This window comes from Setaria italica, chromosome V (genome assembly GCF_000263155.2).
Source record: "Setaria italica strain Yugu1 chromosome V, Setaria_italica_v2.0, whole genome shotgun sequence".
In the NCBI taxonomy this organism is placed as follows: domain Eukaryota; kingdom Viridiplantae; phylum Streptophyta; class Magnoliopsida; order Poales; family Poaceae; genus Setaria; species Setaria italica.
In genome coordinates, this window is record NC_028454.1 from 30,083,729 (window position 1) to 30,106,513 (window position 22,785).

Below are 22,785 nucleotides of genomic sequence, written 5' to 3' on the forward strand. Positions count from 1 at the left end.
GACATGCAGTGGCAGGATTACTACTAGTAGTTACGGCACCTGCGAATTTGGGGAAATTCGAGTGAAGGCTCGCGCCAGCGCCACGGCGGCGTGGCGATGACGTCGTCAACTCTGCCAACCGCGTGGCGTCGCAGAATAAAAGGCTTGCGCGGGAGAAGAACTGGAGGCCGTGCACTTGCATTGTAGTTGCAGAGAGCTGAGAAAGCAGACAAGAAAAGGCCGGCGGCGCTCAGTTGGAGGCTTGAGATCGACCGGAATCGGATCGTTTCGAGTTGGATGGCGGGCGTGAGCAAGAGCAAGGTGCGGGAGTGGATGCGGAAGCGGATGGCGCCGAGGAGGAAGGCGGCCAAGGGCGGTGGCGGCGGCAGCAGCGACGACCGGTCGGCGTCGGCGTCCGCGCCGTCGTCGCCGAGGCGGAAGCTCCTTGCGGGCGCCGCGCTGCCGTCGGCGCTGCGGTGGAGGAAGCCCCGCGGGAACGTGCTGGCGGCGCTGTTCCAGCGCGTGGCGTACCACCTGCTGTGGTTCGTGGAGTCCGTCGTGGTGGTGGCGCAGCTGGTGTTCTTCTTCGTGCGCTTCGGATTCAAGCTCTGAAAACTCTGCCTGAATCGCACCGTGCGGGGTGGAGCACCAAAAGAAGATCCGTGGATTCTTTCATTTGTTCTCGTTCTTTTCTGTTGGCCAATTTTCAGTGGCTCTTTCGATTTCCATCACCACAAGCTGTAGATAACTTGTTCTTGTGTTTTGGAGAATGTGTAAATTGCTCCCGTAATTGTCTTCCCAAGGAACTGTTTCCTTTTCCCCCTCAATTCCATTGAAAACATCCTTGCTCATATGAGACGAGAGTGCCACGTCAGAATGCTCTTTCTGTATTGCCCAAAAAACGGAAATGCTCTTGCTCTGGTACTCATCTCCGGATGACAAATTGCTGACGTCAAGGCTTTGCCATCCGGTCGGAAGGACCGAGTAGTAGATAGGTAGAGTAGTCTGCATTTCACGCAAACGGGGGCAATTTGCTTTGCGCAAATGACTCGGTCCCCCAAGCCTGCCAGCAAGCACCAAAGCACAATCAATCTTCTACCACTTAACAAAATCCGTTTATCTGCCACTTAACGGATTCCTCTCCGATTCGTCCAGTCAAACCTACGCACCCAAGTCCTTGCACGGCTGTCGGCTGCTACCTGCGGCCCCTGCTTGCTTGCTGTGCACTTGATCAGTCAAAACTTAAAACGATCACGAGAGCTTGCTGTGCACTTCGCATCCAAAGAAGAGGCCCCTGTGCTTGCATGATTGCTACTTGCCAGCGAGCACTAGTAGTAGCGTAGCTAGGCATTAGACATTCGCCCGGGGACGTGAAGTGGAGCACAAGTTCACGCCCCGGCCCCGTGTCCCGTACTGCCGTGCCCCCAAAGGCTTCCATGCTCGCCACTCGCCCGTCGGGTGTTTGGGCTGCTTGAGCATCCCCCAAACCCCAGCCATTGTCGACATGACGCAGCAACTCTCACCGCCATTTGTGCGGGGGGCGAATCGTTGATCTTCGAAGGCACCGCAGCGCTGGTCCGAAAATGTAACGTGCCGCCAACCCTGCTTGCCCCGAACACCCAAATGCAGGCGTACTTACTGCTACGACGTCGTCGTGCTCCCGTCCTCCGTCTATAAATCGCTCATCAAACGCCGCCGCCAACTCTTGGGCTTCCGCTTCCCCTTTGCAGCAGCGTCGATCCGTCGCCCCAGACAGGCCAAGCGGGTGAGTGTCACATCTCCTCGCTTTTCACTCTTGAACTAGCTCTAAACTGAAACCTGGAAGTTGACGCCTTGCAGTCCCTGCTTCGAGATGATGGGGCATCGAACATGCGGGGCGATCTACATCCTTCTCTCCGTGCTCTCTGCGTCGACGACAGTGCTCGCGTCATCGAACAGCGACGGCCTGATCCGCATCCCACTGAAGAAAAGATCGATAATGGAGAGCATCTACGGGGACCTTCTGCCGAGGACCAGCACGGTGGAGAGCCAAGCCGCGGCAGGGAGAGATGTCTACGATCCGGTGCGGTCAGCCATTGTCCAAGCTCGTGAGCGGGAACACCAGATGCTAGTCGAGGCTGCGGCCATGGAGCGGAGGCGCAAATACTACTGGAGTTACAGGGGGAGCGGGGAAAACAGTAGCGGTGAACCTGTTCCGCTGAAGAACTTCTTGAACGCCCAGTACTTCGGGCAGATTGGGGTTGGCTGCCCGCCGCAGAACTTCACCGTCGTCTTCGACACCGGGAGCGCCAACCTCTGGGTCCCTTCTGCCAAGTGCTTTTTCTCGGTACGAAAAATGGCGTGTGCTTCTGTTTTTGGTGTTGTTCTTGCTTTCATTCTGGATGGTTGTCATGCTTGCGGTTATTTGTTACTGATTTCGGTTGCTCTGCAAACAGCTTGCATGTCTCTTCCATCCCAAGTATGAATCAAGTCTGTCCAGCACTTACAAACCGAATGGTATGATACTATTTGAATTTTGAACCACCTTTGTCGCGATTTGGAAATGGGACACTTCCCTCTGCGCAATTTCACTATACTTTGGTCAAAATATCCAAATTTAGATAATCTTTTAATTTTTTCAACAGAGGTAGTCACAGCACCATTGCTGCTGGTCTGAGCTCTACATTTCTTTGCACATCCAGGAACGCCGGCTTCTATTCACTACGGAACAGGAGCAATTGCTGGTTTTTACAGCGAAGATCAGGTCACGGTTGGAAATCTGGTAGTTCAAAATCAGGTGCTTCATTTCCCATGTTGTTACTTGTGGACTTTATTTCACCTATGAAATTTGCAGCACTGATTTTACTGAACTCATTTGTACAACCCAGGAATTCATTGAAGCTACTCATGAACCTGGTTTCACCTTTTTATTAGCGAAATTTGATGGCATCCTTGGGCTTGGGTTTCAGGAAATTTCAGTGGAAGGTTCAGTCCCAGTATGGTATGATAGTTGGCAGTTGCTGCTGTCAAACCTCTACTAGTTTTTCTGCAACACCTTCTGATCATTATTTACCAAGACAGAGTGCACCTTAGATTTCATGCCTGGGATAAAAAGTACAACCTCCTTACCAAATTGTAGGTCGTTTTGGCATTTTTAGGTTCATAGCTTTTGTTATGCACCTAAATATACACTATGTCTAGATATATAGTAAAATTTATAAATCTAGAAATGCAAAAACGGCCTACAGTTTGGGACGGAGGAAGTATATTGTGTCAAATGTAAAAAAACAGTTTAGCCACATTTAACTGACCAATACATTGGAAGTTAAATATTAATTTAGCTTTCATGGTTATGGTATTAATAACATTTTTTTCAAACAAATATCTATGCTCAGTAGCTGTTCTGATGAAATAATATGTTGTTCATCAAGTGAAGACTCTGTCATGAAGTTTGCCAATTGCCATACATAGTTGGTAACTGGATATTACTTACAATAAATTGTTTTCTAATTTGTGGCAACTGGCATCTGCTAATGTCCTAACAGGTACAACATGGTGAACCAAAGACTGGTGCAAGAACCTGTTTTCTCCTTCTGGTTAAACCGAAACCCAATCGAAGGAGAAGGAGGTGAAATTGTGTTTGGAGGTGCTGATCAGCAACACTACAAAGGCAGTCATACATACACCAGAGTTACTCGGAAAGGTTATTGGCAGGTTGGCCTCTCTTTCTTTTTTCTGGGGCCTGCTTTTATCGCCGACACCAAATTTTCCTCAAAGCTTACTTGTTTTTTGAGGAAACAAAGCTTAAGCTTACTTATTCTACTCTTGATGTTTGCAGTTTGAAATGGGTGATTTCCTTATTGGTGGGAAGAGCACTGGTAATGCTTAAGCTTATTTGCTGTTCCAACCACAAGGTATGCTCATGGTCGCAACAATTTGTTTCTCTGATAGATAATGTATGTCACGATAGGAATTTGTGTGGATGGATGTGCGGCCATTGCAGACTCGGGAACCTCGTTGATTGCTGGTCCTCTGGTAAGCAATACATAGCCTTCCATATGTTTCACCCTAATGCCTCTAAAGTTGAGTCTATATGTCCATTCTTTTCGCGACCGTGCCATATTTCATTAAGAGGAAGAGATAGAAAGTACAGGGTTGAGCAGTGTCATCTAGACTTGATGACCTGCTTCACAGCTAGAGTTCAGCTTGCTATTACAGAGAAATGATTTCGCGACCTACATCTGTATTACTATTTGAGGTAGGCATAGTTAAAGGAGCTAAAGAATTAAATCTAGCTGCGACCCATAGTGAAGCTTCATCAATGATCGTTTGTATCAGCTGAACCACATTCTTCTCGGTACTGTTGAAAGTCCAACAATTGCGCTCTAACCAGATACACCAGGAGATCAAGAGGACCATGGAATCAAAAGTCTTCCTGTCAGCTTTGTCAACTCGCTTCCTTGATCGTGTCCCCCAGGCAGCCAGACAGTGATAAAGAAGACTCAAAACTAGCTCTGAAGTACTGTCATACAGGTTTTGATTTGAGTAATTTGTGCTATGTAGGTTGCCATTGCCCAGATTCATGAACAAATTGGAGCTGCTGGAGTGGTGAACCATGAGTGCAAACAAGTTGTTGCTGGGTATGGGCAACAAATGCTAGAGCTGCTGAAAGTTCAGGTTCTAGCTCACTCTCTGCTTAATACTTTCAAGTTCTTGGCATCTACCACTTTTACTTACTTTGCTAGATACATGGATACACTCTTCTGGTCGAGTAAGTCACATAAGTAACTCAACATCTGGTTAACTGCAGACACAACCAGCACAAGTATGTTCGAAGATTGGGCTTTGCACGTTCGATGGAAAACATGGAATCGGGTTCGTGAAATCATTGGCAGCCTACCTTGGCTGCATTTCTGAAGTCTAGTTTCCAACAAACTCTTCCGTTTTGTATGTTTACACATGATCTAATGCCCTTCTTTTGTAAATCATGCAGTGCTGGTATTGAGAGTGAAGCAGGATCTGTAGATGGCATGTCTGATGCTATATGCAAGGCATGTGAGATGATAGTCTTCTGGATGCGAAGTGAGCTCAACCCGAACAAGACCAAGGAGGGCACTCTGGAGTATGTCGACAGGGTGAGAGTCGATCTTGAGTCACTAATTCGTTTTGCATTGGTATATCAGACATGTCTAACCAGAATGTGGGTTGATTGACAGCTCTGCGAAAACATGCCTGATCCTGTGGGATCACATGTGGATTGCAGACACGTCGACTCCCTACAAACTGTTGCGTTCAGCATCGGTGGAAGAGCATTTGAGCTCCAGCCTGAGCAGGTAACTAACTTGCCTGAATCATTTCATAAAATCCGCTCCTTAATTCAGGGAGAAACGGGATGCGACTGAAGAAGGCCCCAACAGATTTGATATTGTCTTTCCTGTTGTCAAGCAGTACGTTCTCAAGGTTGGCGAGGGATTCATGGCACACTGCATCAGCGGGTTCACGGCTTTGGACATTCCCCCTCCAATAGGCCCTCTCTGGTAAGACTGATAGGCCGGTGAATATAATTTACCTGGAAAAACTGAATCGCGGGCATTCCCTGCAGTCTGCGGATCATGATCTATCCACACTCCTTTTACGGTTTACCTTTTCATGGGATGCGCGATCCCTGAATTATATTCGTGAAACTGATGCAGGATATTGGGTGACGTCTTCATGGGAGCCTACCACACCATCTTTGACTATGGCAAAATGAGGGTTGGGTTCGCAGATTCCGCATGACGCAAGCATTTGATGGAGTGAAATTTGAAATTTGTCGTTGGTTTATATGTTACAGTTTGTTTTTTCAAATCACATAAATTGTAGCGGCAGAAAAACTCTGCATTGTGTAGCGTTAGATGTGACTACACAATGCAGAGTTTTTCAGGAGTTTTCATAGAGTGCATGTAGAAGAAATGTTTATCTTTGCATCAAGAAATAAAAGGAAACAGGCAACTTTCATTTGTTCTTAGTTGTGGTCATGTACTGCTAGTAGCGGATCGAGAACAAAACAAACGCAGAGGATCAGGTCTTAGTTTTCTTTATCTTTGACCAGAACAGAATCCAGATATATATTCATTGGCCATCTCCTATCTCCTGCCATTCCATCTAGACATCATAAAGCAAGTAGTGGCGAGCATCTGCAGCATTTTTCATTGACAATTATCGAATGCCGTCGCCCTGCTGACGAGGAAGCATCGGATTGCCATCATATATAGGGGTCTAAGAGCAACTCCAAGAGGCTGCTAATCTTACCCCCAATATCTTTTTTAGAAAAAAGAGAGAAAAAATGAACTTCAACAATCCACATAAACCTTCCCCAATTTTTTAGCGACGCTAAAAAACAGCCTGCCACCGTGTATATTTTAGCGTTGGTGTTCCAACGCCAATTCTGATTCCCGCACGCCTGCGCATCCCTTCCGATGGGCCCAATACAATGACGTGGCTTGTGTTTGAAATATTGGGGGCTATTTATTAGCGATCTGCTGTGGACTGATATGTTTTTTGGGGAAATTTTTTTTTAGAAAAACCCCCAATACATAGTTTTGGGGAAGAATTTTTTAGGATACTCTTGGAGTTGCTCTAACACACAACGCATATGAGAGAACCAGTTGTGTGGATTCATTCTGCTGGAGCATAATTAAATCAAAGGGGGGCTTAAATAAAGCAGCAACCCCTGGTTGAACAAAGTGGCATTCCAAAAGCTATTTTTTTTTGGCATCATCCTTCTCCCACCGGATTTATTTTATTTTTAACCCTTTTCTAAATATATTTTGAAAAATAATCCCTCCCTAACTTTATTTGCATGGCATGACCCTTTTGGTCGTGCCGTGCATGGCGTGGCAGTTAGCCTCTACCGCGCCACATGCAGCGGCGCGACAGCGCCGTGGCAGGCTACGCCAGCGCGGCGCTGACTGGGTGATGAGCTACCGCGCCACATGCACTGGCGTGTGGATCGCCTGGCGCGCCACATCGCCTGGTGCGGCAGCAGCTATGTCCAGGCAGCGCGAGAGCTTCTTCTTCCCTCTCCCTCCTTTCTTCCAGCTGCTGCCCCTAGCCGAGCCGGCCCTTCTCCTTGCCGTCGGCCGCCGCGCCCCCCCGATTCCCACCTCTCCCCCAAAATCCGGTGTTTTGGGGTGAGAAAAGTGGGGGAAATCGATCCCAGCATCCTTAGGAAGGTATTCCCCTACGTTTTCCTTTGTTTTACCGTTGCATTTCGTAGATATTTGAACAACTAGATTAGGCTAGGGTTAGGGTAAGATGTTGAATGTTCAAGCAATGGAAGTTCATGTTGATAGATCGAAGTCGCAGTACACTTGTAGGTATCATTCTGCCCTGAAATTTGACATTTAGAAAATGTGACATATGCTTGATTTGAGATTTTGGTAATGATTTAGTTGGAGGTATGCAATATAGATGAATAATGTAGATGAATGATAGAATTGTTGGCAATGATTTAGTTGGAGGCATGCAATGTAGATGAATAATCTAGATGAATGGTTAGACCTATTCGCTGGCAACACAATGGTATTGTTCAAAAATCTAAATTCATGTTTGCTCACTTGTTGTGTAGGTGTGATGTCAGCGATCGGGCATGAATATAAGCGGCGTATGGGCTATATGCAGTACCCAATTGAGTCAGATGAGGTTGTTCCCGTACCTTCAGCCGTTCCGATCCCAGATTGTAGATGTGGCGTGCCAACCGAGGTGCAACAATTAAGGCACCCAAAAATCGCCGGAAGAGCCTACTATGTGTGCAAGTGAAAGTTTGATCCTATGCCTGCAAGCCTTTGTTATTTTTTTGGATACATGGATCCGAGAAATATGATCCTAGGATCCGCCTATTCCCATACGATAGGACGAAGCTTGAACCTTACCAGCAGTTCAGGGGTTGGGTTCCTCCTCCACCAAACCCACCTCCAATGACCGAAGAGGAGAAGCAGGAGACTGCCTACAGGCGTGTGAGGGATCATCCCTTGTGCAAGTGTGTAGTTGCTCTAAGCTTATGCATCCTAACATAGGGGTTCCACCTAAGTTCATTCCATTTTTCCGATGTTCGCTAAAGGCACATGTAAGTTTTGTACTAGAATATTTCAATCTTTTGCAAGTCGCACTTGTATTTTTTTGAGATGTAGTGTGTAATCTTCTCATTCTTTATATGCAGGACGGATTGCCACTATGTGATTTCAATGAGTACATCCATGAGCCTAAGCCGTTGTGGCCAACGGAGGAGCAAGTACGGGAGTTCGAGACTGGAAAGGCACCATGGCTATATGGGTCATTTCCTAGTGATAGATGCAAGTATGGTATATTGGCTACGCAAGGTGTGGTGCCCTCCGAGCTTGGCTATGGTTGGTTCTGTGGCAATGCATATGGTGAGTATTGGGTAAGGAACTATTCATATTTTTTTTGTGATAATTTGTGTCATTTTGCATTGCTACAAATTTCTAAGAGTTTAAAGACTTCTTGCAGAAGGAAAGGACATGCGATTGGGAAGACTTGTACGGTCGCCATGATCTAATGTTAAAGTTGGGTCATACACCGAAACCATGGAAGTCAACAGAAACTAAAGCTTTGAGAGATAAGATTAGGTCTAAGTATGATGTGCCTATACCTGATAGTGACTTGCTATATGGGAAATTATACCAAGACATGATTCGCGAGACTGGGGTGGAGCCTAAAGGACTTTATGCATCGGAAACTCTTATTAAGTATTGGAGACGTAACAGAATCAAGTATCCATGACCTCTAACTAAAGGTGAGAGGATAGAAAAGAGGAGGAAGTTGGAGGAGGAGAGTGAGTTGGAGAAATAGAGGTTGAGGGAGGAGCAAGCTCGCACAGATTTTGTGGTTGATCAAAATGCAAAATAGCCTAAGCGTTCATGGGAAGAATATTTTCAGTAGGTTGAGGCAAGGAAGAGGAGGATTCAAATGGAAGAGCTAGAAGAAAGGGCAGAGGAGGCGCGGATGGAGGTGATGAAGGCACTTGTTGCTGACTTACCTATTGGCATGGCCTTTGGCAAGGGTGACAAGTGCAAAGATGGAAAAGAAGAGATGGCAAAGGAGGCACAGATGGAGGCGGTCAAGGCACTTGTGAGAGAGTTGCCTCACGATAATGCTAATGTCGACAAGAAAGGGAAGGGAGTTGTTATTGTAGGGGATGATGATGATGATGATGATGAGTTGCTATGTGAAGGTGACTCCGACTAGATGAATGTGTTCATTGAGTTAGTATTTGTGTGTCGTTAGTTGTGATTACTATGTTTATTTGTGAGAATTATGTTTATTGTTGAGAACTATGTATCCATGTGATCTAGTCTGCCCTGTATTTGTCTTGCATTGAACCATGGGTACTATCAATGATACAACATTCAAAGTACATAAGTAGATGATGAACCACCAAATGGTGATACAACATTTCAAGTACATAAATAGATGACGAACTACCAAATGGTACAACATTTCAAGTACATAAATAGATGGCGAACTACCAAATGGTGATACAACATCCGCAATACATAAATAGATGACGAAAAATCAAATGATGCAAGACAAGTACTTAAATATTTAGATAAACTACGACTACTACCCGTTGTAGTTCCATCGTCCGGGTACCGTTGGTGGCATGAAATATCGATTCACATTCCTCTCCCGTTCCTTTGTAGTTGTTCCTCAAGTTGCCTGATGCGATTAGTCATTGCGTTCTTCTCTTCTTGAAGCTAGGTCACTTGATTATCCTTCTAGATATTCTCTTGCAACAACTAATCTATCTGATGATGTTTCTACATGTTGTCCTCTTCCAATTGCTGTTTGACTAGGTGTAGATGACAAATGTACTCTTGGAGATGTGGTTCCATCTAGCCATCTATCCAATAAGTAAACCCGCAATCGTTGATTTGCCCAACAAGTTTAAACAAATTAATGTAATTCTTGAAAATAGAAACATAATCGATGAGTTAAGAATGTAACATTGAAGTGCAGGCAATGGAACAAACGTCGTCTGGCATCACCAAAGAGCTCATAAACTTGAACCACCGCCTATTCACCATGCCGGCAAGTAGGCCAATAGTTAGATGGTAGTGGATTATAGGTTCAATAATAAGGTTCCATAATAATCCTTAATACTGACATCTAGATTTGGATGGGGAGGAGGCGGATCCAAGGGACCTTGCATCCATGCCATCCATGCCATGGATTCAGCGTTCTACTTGTGCTAGGTGATGGTTTTAGAATACAAGCAAGGTTTGATTTTATAGGGGCCCAAGACTGTGTTCTGGATAAGTGGAGAATTTTATTTTGCATTGGAAACATTGTTTGTCCAGTTGATGTGCCAAAGCACTGAAAAGGCTAGAGATGCACCTGAAAAGGCTAGGGTCTTTGAAAAAGGCAGGCGGCCTTGAAAAGCCTAGAGCTGCACTGCAAAGTCTAGAGAGGCCTGAAAAGGCTAGCAGGCTCTGAAAAGTCTACATATGTAGCATGTGGTTGTAATAAAGTCCCGGCTTTCATTGCATGCAAACATGAAAAGGCAACGGTGTTTGTCAGTATTGTTGCAGGACAGTACGGTAACACATGCAACATCCGTCTCCGTTGTCTTTGACATACACAATCTATTACATTTTGCAAACATGTTTAGTAAACATGTTGAGCCTTACTAAATCTAACGTGCCTTAGGTAAAGGAAAATAGCTAGTTGCCATACCAAAGATGTATCATCCAGTAGCACTGACTTTGGGAGTACTGGGACGGTCCACCTTGTGAGTAGCCACCATCATCAGATGATGGAGGGGAGGGAGGCCTATTCTTCTTCATGTGGTAACCGCACTTGCACCATGGATCTGGGCATATTGGGCCATCCTTGATGATAATGACCCATGCATTGGCTTCAGCGTGTGCCTCAAGGGTCTTGTTCCTCTGCTTCAGGTTGAAGATCTTGCACTGCAGATACTCGATGTACTCTTTCGTGTGCTCATGGATAGGAGGATCAACCCACTTGGTGTAGCGGCAATTTCCCTCATCAAGATAATTCTGATGATGCTGTTAGTCGTAACCAAAGTACATTAATGCATGATTAAGTGGGTACGAGTACTCACCAATCCATAAGGGCACCTGAAGAAGCGACGACCGCCATTCCCATAGTCATTGTACATCTGCACGACACAAGGCTCCCCATGGAGGCAAACGGGCAACACATCCTTCCGGTCATTATATGGCCTCAGTACCTACGGTGGAACGAAACAACTCCTCCTTCGAGAGGGAAGTGATCAACTGGTGCATCATACTCAGTAGGGCCAAATGAACCTGACCAAGTGATGGTAGGAATGGCCGAAGTGGCACCCTGGCCCTTCTTCCCACGGCCTCTCCCCCTAGAGCTGCCATAGTTTGTTCTGGTGTAGGAGAAGGGAGGGCTTTGCTAGTGGTACCGGTGGTGCAAGTGAGTTGCGTGTTTATATAGAATGAGAACATAGCAGCATTGGTGGTGTAGTCATATCAAACTGAAAACGCAATTTTAGGGATGCAAGAATCTATAGCCTTTAAACATGACTCCATAGGCTTTGTAGAGCTTCCTCATTTTAGTGATTCCTTATACTTTTTTAGTGACCCCTCGTTTCATTGATTCTATAGCCTCCATAACCGTAACATTTAATTTGTATGAAGGAGGCAACCTATACCCTTAACATATTTATGTTTATGTACTTCTTTTTATCCATGATTGCATGGTTCTAATCAACTTACGTATTTATGCAAGATTTCTCTAAGATTGAACTGTGCAAAGATGAGATCTCTTTCATATGTGTTATTTGGGCGTTCTCTTTGCCGCGCCAGGCGGGCTGGTGTGTCAAGAATGAACTGTCGTGCCATGTAACTACACTACTCAGTACAATTCGTAGGCAAATTTAGGATGTTGGAGGTAGTGGCGTGGCAGCTCGTCCTTGTCGTGCCATGCGAGCTAGCGCAACAAGACCTGCCGTGCCACGTGAGCTAGCATGACAAAACCTGATGCGTCAAGAATGAACTTTCGTGCCATGTAACTACACTACTCAGTACAATTCGTAGGCAAAATTAGGATGTTGGAGGTGGTGGCGCGGCAACTCATCCTTGCCGCACCATGCGGGCTGGCACGACAAGACCTGTCGCGCCAGGCGGGCTAGAGCGTCAAGAATGGATTGCCACGCCATTCAACATCACTACTCGCGTGTCAAGAATGAACTGCCATGCCATTCAACATCACTACTCAATATGGTTCAACGGCAAAAATGGGAGGTCCGAGGGTGCAGCAACAATGGCACCGATGTCTCGCTGCCGGTGCGGACAATGCATAGGATGCGCCGCCCAAGGTACGTAGCTGTGCACTAGACGTGCACTCGCTTCGACTGAGAAGAACAACAAGTATGAGGTTGCACAACTTTTGAAATCCTCCATTGTCGCATGCTTCTAATTAGGCGCGACCATACACGTCACATGCCTCCTTGCTTGCACATGACAGCATACCTTAGGTTCTTCTCAGAGTGAACTACACTGAAAGGTCTATGTAACCTCACTGCGTAGTCAGCCAAGAAAAACTTGAGCTCCTCAAGACTGTTGAACTTCATTTCCTTCTTAATCACCGGATTCTCACTATAGGGCCTTCCGAATTCACCATAGTAGATTCACATATGGCTTTGTGGACCATACTTATGTCCTTAGCATTGGGAACGGATGGGAGTTTGACATGACATTCCTTCAACAACTGCAACTCATTAGGGGTGTAATCAAAATATTCATCCACACAACCAATGTCTTATTCGTCCACATGACCAATATCTTCAGCATCATGCACAGTTGTAGTGTTGACCTGCGGCCCATCCTCCTCAGATTGTGACTCCTCCTCCTCACATTCAGACCCATCTCCGACTACTACATCTTCATGTGCGTTGGCCTGAACATCTTCTACCCCATCCTCCTCCTGAAAGTCATCAACTTCGGAACCTAGAGATATGTCATCATCATCTATGTTTGCTTCTTCCCACTCAAAAGTATCATTAGGAAAATCATCATTCGCAATGGCCAAGCCAAAATCAGATTGGTTTTCACCTAAACCATGATGTGAAATTGTTGACTCTTGGGTACCATTTTCAACCACTAACCAAACTTCATCTCTCAAGGCAACATTTGCGCTAGGCCTAGCACAAATATCAACTACCACCTCCAAATATATACCATTTGCATGCTCAACTACCTCCTTATATTGCTTCCAATTAGACTCGAATGCCAAGTTCATAAAAACATAATGAGGTCTAGCTTTCCCACAATCAAAATGGCCTCTCAATGTCATCTCATCCACTCCACATCCATACTTTCTCATTGCACGGTCAACTAAATATTTAAAAACTTGGACGAGCATCAAATAATTCCACTACCTCATTCATATTCTCAAACTCCCCATTCTCTTTCACCATCCCACCATAAAACATATGAACTAAATGATCTATCTACAAAATACAAAATATAGCTCATTTACTACGAACAACAATAATAAACTACATTAATTAGATATTTTAGACAAATAAACCTACACATGCCATGTACACTACACCAATACATCAACAACTATATAAATCGATGCATGCAACCACTTCTACACGTTAAAATCGTCGGCAGAGAGTCGACTGTGTATGAATTAAGCATCCATAACTACATAACAAACTTGTAAATCATGAAAATTTCTAAATGAAATCCTAAACCTAGTTCACCTAACCATCCTCCAATCTACTAAATGGAACAATAAAGAAGGAAAAAAAGTGGAGGATACCTTCCCAACGTCATCCATACATCTATAGGCCCACTAGAAAGTTTGGACAGTTCTAGATTCAGAGTTGTACACCGAAACGTGTTAGATATGGAGACTACAGTGCAGGACAGCGTGGTCTACGTGGAGGACAAGAACTAGTCGAGAATTAGGAAACTACTCATAGCAATTAGAGTAGGATTCTCTAGTTGAATCTGATTACTATACTTGTAAGACAACTGACCTGTAAACCTGCCCCCGGCAATATAAGGCGAGGCAGGGACCCCCTCCAAACAAGTTCAATCAATACAATCCAACCAACACATAGGACATAGGGTATTACATGACATAAGTGGCTCGAACCTGTCTAAATTGTGTGTTCGAGTTCACCTTTGAGTTCCTAATCTTGGCGAGCCCCAAGCACAAAACACTACCTTGGGTACCCTCTTGGTAGGTTGCCGGGTTTAAACACCGGCAAGGGGGGTGGCGAGCAAAGAGGGCACCTCGGGTTAGGCTGGAGGAGGAGGAAGAGTGGAGGAAGGGCTGGCACGCCTATCAAGACTTGGCTTCGAAGGATTTTGTCAAAAATTCAACAAAATTTTTGACCTATTCCAAAACTCGGAGGACGAGTCCGAGTACAACTCGACTTCTCCCACTAGTCAGATTGGTTCCCACGAGCTGGCATTTAAGCCATTGTGCGAATCGGTCTATGATACAAGTCGATTCTCGTTCGGACTCTGAAACTTGGGGGCTGTCTACCAATACACCCTGTCCAGATCACAATTCAACTCAAATTTGATCGAGGACATCACTACTACTTGGATCCGGATGAGGAGCCTCCATTATCAGGTCCACAACAGGGCCTAGTGGTCACATCTACTCCGCAAGGTAGATTCATCTATTGGCCCGACATGAAGCCACCTGCTCTCGCAAAAGACTACGACTCACGCCTTGTTGTCAACCTTAACAACCACCCTTACCAGCAGGGAACTCCTCTGTCGCCAATCTACGAAGAAGACGGCTCCACAGAGGTCATCACGTCAAGTTCGGGTAGTTTTTCTCCAGAGCGAGAACTCCTCACCATCATTGCGGCACAAGAAAGTGAAAGGTAAAGAACCACCAGAAAGGAATCCGTGTCACGAACGTCACCCAGATGATGTCTCACGGGACGAACTCACCGCCAACGTAGAAGGAGAAGAAACTGAAGCTCAAAGGAACAATGGCGAGCAAGAAAAGTTCCAAGGGCAGATCATCGCCGCCACCTCGTAGCTGACCTACCCATCATGAACTTGGATCACGCATTTGAAGCAGTTCAGATGCATCAACACCATACTTCTCTCACCACCATTGCATCTATTGACCTGATTACTTGGGCAATGCCACAAACCACATACACCAGATAACTCGCTCAACTGGTAGAGCATGCGTACGAGCAACTTGATCAACAAAGCCCAATCCACTCTGTTTGACACACCTCATCCCAGCATGGCAGCAGCCATAGACCAAGTCAAAATGACGGTGCCAGAAACGAGTGTCCCAAAATTGAGGGTACCAGACCAAGCCAAAATAGGGCAGAGGTTAGTCGAGTGGAACCCTCGGGAGGCCGTGGCCACCGTGGGCCAAACAGACCCTAAACTCCCAGTACGTGACCTTTGTCAAAAGATCAACAGTAGCCACGACGCCCGTAACATCATTGAAGGGTGTCGCCACGAACGTGAACAAGAAGTTGAGTACCTCACAGAGGATTCTGACGGGTTCCCCGCCTTCTCAAAATGAGTATGGAAGATGGTTCTACCCGACAAGTTTAAACTTCTGGGTATCACCAAGTACGACGGCAAGCCGGACCCAGTCTAATGACTGCGGTGCTACTTGTTGTTAGTACAGGCGGCGGGAGGAAACGACGACACCAAGGTCATCTACTTCCCCATCTGCATGGAGGTAGGACCACTCACATGGTGCGAGTCCCTAGAAAGGAACTGCATCGACACATGGAGTAACCTCAAGGTGGCGTTCACAAACAATTTCGCAGGGGCAATGCAGCGTCCTAGTAATAGGATCAACTTGTCTCAACTCAAACAGCAACAAGGCAAGACCCTACGTAGCTATCTACATCGTTTTTTTGACCGAAAGGCCACTATCATGGACATCACAGAGCGGGACGCCATAGACAGCTTTCAAAACGGTCTCTACGACCGCCGGATATTCCAAGATTTTGGCAGAAGGCGCTCGAAAGATATCAAGTCTCTCAAGATGATGATACAAGCCTAGGCAGATGAAGAAGACAAAGAGATCGAGAGGTTCGAGTCTAGTCGTAACAGAGACTAGAGCAACAATAACCAAAGTAATGGCCAACGCAACGACAAGAACCGTAACGATCGACCCAGTAATGATAACCGAGGCAAGTATACGGGCGGTCAAAATTGCAAGAGAAAGCTAGACAATACTGTTACGGCGATGTCCCAGACTTCCAAGATAGGCGGCGGAAATTAAGAAAGGACTCCATTCAAGGAGCTCCTAAAAAGTAGTGTCCGTGGCATTCATACTCTAAACACTCTGCAATGGATTGCTATAGCCTACGCAGAGTCATGAAAGATCTGCCGGAACCTTCTGAAGCAAAGGGCAAGGGCAAGGCCAAAAAAGATGAAGATGATAATGACAACGGCAAATTCCAGAACCTGTCCAACACTGTCAACGTCATCTTCGGCGGCACACTAGGTACAGCTACTAAGCGGTCCCAGAAACTAGCCCTCTGGGAGATTATGTCCATCGAACCAGCAACGCCTACATTTCTCAAGTGGTCCGAGGTGCCAATCACTTTCTCCAGAAAGGATCAGTGGACTAATTTCTCCAACCCAGGGTGCTATCCTTTCGTAATGGACCCAATAGTCACACGCTCTAGACTCATAGAGGTCCTCATCAATGGCAGCAGTGGTCACAACGTACTCTTCGCCAAGACTTTAAGCAAGATGGGCCTCGACGTTATGGATATACTCATCTCGATGGACTCCCCGTTCTACGAGATTGTCATATGCAACGCGGCTGTACCCCTTGGTCAGGTGGTTTTGCCAGTTACTTTCGGGACCAAGGAACATTACCGGACAGAGTACATCCGGTTGAAGGTAGCTGATTTTGAGACTTCGTATCACGCTATCCTTGGAAGACCTGCACTGGCCAAATTCATGGCCATCCCACATTACGTGTACTTAGTACTCAAAATGTCGGGACCCAAGGGAGTACTCTCCCTATGCAGAGATTTGAAGAGATCATACGACTACGACACAAAAGCCGTAGAGTTGGCAGCGACTACTCAAGTTCCAAATTTGATGATGCAAGTTTTTCCCGCCCCCAACAAATTATCCCCAAAAGAACTCGAGATTCCAGAGAAGAAGTTGCGGGCAACCAAGGTCAAGCCGGCAAGTGAAGTCGATATTAAAGCCATTGACCTTGAAACTGGCGATAGCTCCAAGACAGCCCTGAGTGGAGGATATATGTCGACTACACAGACCTGAACAAGCACTATCCAAAAGATCCCTTCAGGCTCTCTAGGATTGATTAAGTCATCGACTCGACAGCTGGATGCGCTCTACTCTGTTTCCTTGATTGCTACTCGGGATATCACCAGATAGCCCTCAAGAAAGAAGACCAAATCAAGACCGCATTAATCACCTGATATGGAGCATTCTGATACACTACCATATCCTTCGGGTTGAAGAATGCAGGTGCCACCTATCAACGGGCCATCCAGGAGTGTTTCAAGAAACAACTACACCACAACGTAGAGGTGTACGTGGATAATGTGGTCATAAAGATCAGAAATCCTAACGACTTGATTACGGATATAGAAGAAACTTTTGCAAGCTTGCGAGAGTCCCGATGGAAGATGAACCCAACAAAATGTGTGTTCGGTGTACCCTCCGAAAAACTACTCTGGTTCATCATCAGTCACCGAGAAATTGAGGCTAATCCCGAGAAAATCACCGCCATCACAAATTTGCATGCCCCATCGTGCATCAAGGACGTCCAGAAGTTGACTAGGTGTATGGTGCTCTCAACAGATTCATCTCAAGACTTGGAAAACACAGACTACCCTTCTTCAAACTACTCAAGCGGCAAGATAAATTTCAGTGGACCGAGGATGCTGATCAAGCCCTTCAACAGTTGAAGGACTTCTTATCAAAGCCATCAGTCCTCACGGCGCCAATCTCAATGAAGACTTGCTGCTCTATATCGCTGCGACTACCAATGTCATTAGCACGATGATTGTGGTTGAAAGATCAGAATCAGGTCATGTACCCGTCTACTTCGTTAGTGAGGTGTTATCACATTACAAATCTAGGTACCTGCCAGTTCAAAAATTGCTATATGCAATACTACTCACCTCGCGGAAGTTACGACACTACTTCTAGGAACACAACATCTTTGTCGTCATGAATTTCCCCTTGGGAGAAATCCTCCAGAATCGAGATGCAATAGGAAGAATCTTCAAGTGGGTAGTAGAACTCAGAGCTCTATCCCTGAAATTCAAATCAAGGATTGTCATCAAATCACAAGCACTAGTCGACTTCATGGTAGGGTGGTGGAAAAATCAAGTACCAACACCAGCTGAGCGCCCAGAGCATTGGGTCATGTAGTTCAAAGGATCACTCAAGCTCGAGGATGCCAGTGTAGGGGTACTCTTAAGCTCTCCCAAAGGCGAACAACTCAAATATATCTTGCAGATCTTTTGGGACGTATCCAACAATGAAGCTGAATACGAAGTGCTTCTGCACGGGCTCTGCCTGGCAATCTCGCTTGGAATCAAGCGATTGTTGATCTACAGTGACTCACTGGTAGTCATCAATCAAGTCAACGACGAGTTGGATCGCTACAAGGACAACATGGATGCGTACTGCCTTAAAGTACGCAAGTAAGAAAATAAGTTTTTTGGTTTGGAGTTCCATTACGTGGTCCGCGACAACAACGTAGCCGTGGACATCTTATCAAACCTTGGATCTACTCGTGCTCAAGTTTCAGCAGGGGTCTTTATCCAGGAACTACACAAGCCATCCATTGCGGAGCCGGCACCTTCAAAAAGCACTGATCAAGGCCATGATGTGCCAGACCGAGAGGTTATGATGATCGATGTAGACGGAAGAACACCCTTCATCGACTACAACAAGAAGCACAAATTACCTCCAGACAAGATAGAAGCAGAACAAGTCTCACAGCGCGGCAAAAATTACGTTCTAGTCAGAGACAAGCTCTACAGACGAGGTGTGTCATCAGGCGTACTCATGAAGTGCGTCTCACAGCAAGATGGCAAGGATATATTGGAAGAAATCCATAAAGGCATCTACGGCAACCACTCTCCCTCAAGAACGATCATGGGCAAGGCTTTCAAAGTAGGATTCTATTGGCCTACAGCTCTCGCTGACGCCGAAGCTCTAGTCCGCCGATGCCAAGGGTGTCAATTTTTCACCAAGAAACAACACGTCCCTGCCTACAAGCTAATCACCATACCACCTTCCTGGCCCTTCACATGCTGGGGGGCAAACATGAATGGCCCGCTGCCTACGGCGCCTAGAGGGTTCAATCGAGTACTCGTGGCGATCGACAAGTTTACCAAGTGGATCGAGGTGAAGTCAGTAACCTGCCCCAAGGCAGACAGAGTACTCGACTTCCTTGACGAAATTGTCCATCGCTACGGCTTTCCTAATCGCATCACCACAGACCTGGGCTCAAATTTCAACAATCACGAGTTCTGGGTGCACTGTGAGAACAGCGAGATCGACATCCAGTACGTCTCTGTTGCTCATCCGCGGGCCAACGGTCAGGTTGAGTACGCCAATGGGATGGTACTCCAAGCTCTCAAGAAAAAACCACACGACATTGGAAACACCAAAGGAGCCAAGTGGCTCAAGGAGCTACCCAATGTCCTCTGGGGGCTTCGCACCCAACCGTGCAAGCCTACGGGGTACTCACCCTACTTCCAGGTCTATGGATCACAAGCCGACCTCCACGCCGACGTCATGTGGAAATCTCTAGCAGTTGAGCAATATGAGGAGGGCGTAGCTGAAGAAACAAGGCGTCTAGACTTATACAGCCTCAAAGAAGCTTGTTGCATAGCACTCATCCAGTCAGCAAGTTACCTTGAAGGAATCTACCGCTACCATGATCGCAATGTCAAAGAATGTTCGTTTAGCACATGAGACATGGTACTCAAGCGTATTCAGGACATTAAGGGGCTGCACAAGCTAAATTCACCATGGGAGGATCCTTTTATCATCTCCAAGGTCACTGGACATGGATCGTACAGGCTACAAACTCTCTTTGGCAAAGAAGTCAACAACTCGTGTAACATCAAGCACTTGTGTCGATTTTACCCATAGTTTACATATTCATGTAAATTGGCAATCAGCCTCAATTCTACAATTACAATTTAATAAAGCGGAGTTATTTTTTGTCATAAAACGACTAGTCTCTGCCTCTCTGTGGCTTGCAAAAGCAAGTTTGCCAACTATTTAGCTCTCGGGGTACTACCACCCAACTTGCGGCTTGTAACAATAAGTCTGCACATATATTTTACGAGTTATTCAGCTCGTAGGATGAAATCGTCCAGCAGCTACTTGCAAAGGCAAGCCTGCACACAAATATCTTGAGCTAGTCTGCTCCTTGGACAAGTCTGTCCATCAACAGCCTCTTGCAACAAAGAAGTCGTTAGCAACTCGGAATTATTTACACTACCCGATATCTTGACAAGTCTGTCTAGCTGCAACTTGTAATATTTGTAGCCCTAGGCCTTCGGAGCATAACACCCAAACAACCCAGAGAGGTTGCAAAGGTAGGCTCCAGCTGACAAAGTTCTGAAGAGTCTACTCACCTAAAGAGTTCGACTACCTAAATACCAGAGTACTTGCGTTCTGCAGAAAGGGGTCTCGTCCTAGAGGTACTCTACATCGTGTATTTGAAGAGGCTCATAAGAGTAGTCTTGTACGCAGACACTCATGACTACCGTATGAGCAACCATCAGGGTAGTTCAGGAGATGCACTAAACCAAAGAATTCAAACAAGTTGACAAGCAATGAAATTTTTGATAATACTTCAAATAATTTTTCATTCATGACATGTCTATGTTACAATGACTTCATGTTTTTACATACAAACTACTCAAGGTCTATCTGACTAGCTAACTCCTTAGCAATGGGAGCCACCTCTTGCAGGTACTGTTGGAACTGCTCATCAAAGCAATCTTGGCAATCCCCTTCGCAATTGGAGCCAAGCCAGATTACGGATAGAAGGACTTCACCATCGCCAATAGCTGCTTGGAGATGGACTCTGCCATCTTCTGGATGTAGTTGGTTACCTTCACGAGAACTTCCTTGAGTATGTCCACCAGTGGACGGGGCTCCACGCCTTCTGTCGGGGGCTGTACCATGTCAGCGATAGGCTGAGCAACCTCTGTCAGCTCCTTCAGAGCAAGCTTGGTCACCTCTAGCTCAGCTTCACACTTCCGGATGGACGTCATGGCATTTATAAGGTCGACTTCTCCATCGGTGCGCATCTTTCGCAACTTCTCCAGCCGGTGCTCCAGAGTCTCATACAGAGTAGACAACTTGTCATGTTGCTCTGTCACTCTTTAATATGAGTTCTGCCAGTCTATGACGCGGCCTTAGAGATCCTTCTTTTCTTTCGTGAGCGCTACAAGAACAACACAAAGAACAACTCAGAATCATCAGATGCAAATTAGTACTTGAAGACCAGCAAGAGGTGACAAGTTACCTTCCAATCGATGCTTCATCGTCTTGTTGCGCTTCCGAAGGTGGTCTTTCCCCTCCGCGTCTTGCTGGACAAGGTTGCGGTACTTAGCAGCTTGGCCGTCATATATTATGAGTAGCTGGGAAGAATACTGCCGCTCTTTAGCTAGCTCTTGTTCTAGTGCTTGCGCCCGCATAATGGTGTCTCCGTAGACCTGGATCATCTTGGACTTCCGGCGGGAGCACTCGATCAGTTTCTGCAAAACAGAGCAAGTACTCATGTAAGGAAAGAGTACCAATTTCAAGTGAAAGATAAAAGCAAAGAAGAAGCTTACCGCCGTGTATTCGCCCACACGGCGATGCAACTCTATGGCCATGGCCTCCATCTCTATATTGGTCAGCGGGTCTACCAGGAGCTGGATATCCTCCAGGTTCACCCCTTCAACTACTCGAGGCTCCTCGTGCTCTTTCAAGATTGGCATACCAAGAGGGACCAGAGCTCAGCTAGTTGATGGACCAGCTAACGAAGATGAGAGGGATGCCACACCTCGGCTAGAAGACGATCCTGTCGCAGAAGGCGGGATGGACGCCAATACTTCAAGAGCTCCAACGGCTTCAGTTTCAACTCCTGGCTCGGGGGCTACAAGTGTAGCCTCAGCTCTAGAGGTAGTTTCCACGTTAGTCTTGGTCTCCGACTCCAGCTTGGGGGCTACCAATGTAGCTATCACAGCAGAAGTAGTCGCTGCGATGGGCTCGGCTACTGGCAGCTTGGCGGCTGGCACTATACCGACATATAGTGATGCAATAATGTCATGCATAAGTGCAGCGCCAAGGGATACAACACCTGGAGCTACTTATGGTGCAGACTGCTCCTGAGGCGGTGGAATTGTAAACGTCGGGGCGAGGTTTTCGACTGAGCGGCTGCTGCCATCAGCTGCAGACTTCGGGCTTGGACCTCTAATGTCCACGCTGGCGGAATATCTGCACAAGACAAGTGTCAACACACTACAAGACAACATCAAGTCACAATAGGTACTCGGATAACAGTCTTGTACTTACTTTGTCGATCGCCTTATCTTCACAGAGGGCTCTTCCCCCAGGCGTAGGGACCTGACAGTGGGTGACGCCTTCTTCAGTGCGGCTTGCTGGATCGCAGTTTGATCTTCGCCAGCCTTGGATGTCGTCTCCACTATTTGAGTAATCTGTGCGAGGACGGGATTGGCCCTGGTGATAGGAGGCTCCTCGTCATCTTCCAGCTCGATGACCTCCTTGATCACCGGTAGCTCCTACTGCA

General features: G+C 46.3%; 2 protein-coding genes and 1 long non-coding RNA gene across 4 annotated transcripts; all 3 read left to right on the forward strand.

Moving 5' to 3' along the window:
• The first annotated feature begins 51 nt into the window (after nt 1-51).
• Nucleotides 52-850, forward strand: LOC101765697. The gene has a single exon (XM_004969192.2). The coding sequence runs from the start codon at nt 277-279 to the stop codon at nt 589-591; it is 315 nt and encodes a 104-aa protein (XP_004969249.1). The 5' UTR covers nt 52-276; the 3' UTR covers nt 592-850.
• Nucleotides 851-1,510: 660 nt separating this feature from the next.
• LOC101766112 (aspartic proteinase oryzasin-1) lies at nt 1,511-5,965 on the forward strand. Of its 2 annotated transcripts, XR_002677973.1 has the most exons (15): nt 1,511-1,744; nt 1,819-2,305; nt 2,415-2,475; nt 2,661-2,755; nt 2,847-2,959; nt 3,504-3,672; nt 3,797-3,836; nt 3,929-3,993; nt 4,522-4,635; nt 4,769-4,833; nt 4,952-5,093; nt 5,175-5,291; nt 5,407-5,495; nt 5,652-5,822; nt 5,868-5,965. XR_002677973.1 is itself a non-coding variant. In XM_004969193.4 (14 exons), exons 2-14 carry the CDS (start codon nt 1,832-1,834, stop codon nt 5,734-5,736), a joined length of 1,629 nt encoding a protein of 542 aa, XP_004969250.1. In that variant the 5' UTR covers nt 1,511-1,744; nt 1,819-1,831; the 3' UTR covers nt 5,737-5,965. The 2 variants fall into 2 exon arrangements, 1 of the variants encoding a protein (XP_004969250.1); XM_004969193.4 differs by having other exon boundaries at nt 5,652-5,965.
• A 1,322-nt stretch (nt 5,966-7,287) lies between these two features.
• On the forward strand, nt 7,288-9,333 carry LOC111257431. The gene is made up of 3 exons (XR_002677958.1): nt 7,288-8,065; nt 8,159-8,369; nt 8,467-9,333. It is a non-coding gene; the product is annotated as an uncharacterized LOC111257431 (long non-coding RNA).
• The last annotated feature ends 13,452 nt before the right edge of the window (nt 9,334-22,785 follow it).

Coding starts and splice junctions, on each gene's coding strand:
- LOC101765697 (XM_004969192.2), top strand. CDS start 277: ATGGCGGGCGTGAGCAAGAGCAAGGTGCGGGAGTGGATGCGGAAGCGG.
- LOC101766112 (XM_004969193.4), top strand. CDS start 1,832: ATGATGGGGCATCGAACATGCGGGGCGATCTACATCCTTCTCTCCGTG. Junction 3,837..3,928: donor TATTGGTGGGAAGAGCACTG/GTAATGCTTAAG, acceptor ATGTCACGATAG/GAATTTGTGTGGATGGATGT. Junction 4,834..4,951: donor GATGGAAAACATGGAATCGG/GTTCGTGAAATC, acceptor TAAATCATGCAG/TGCTGGTATTGAGAGTGAAG.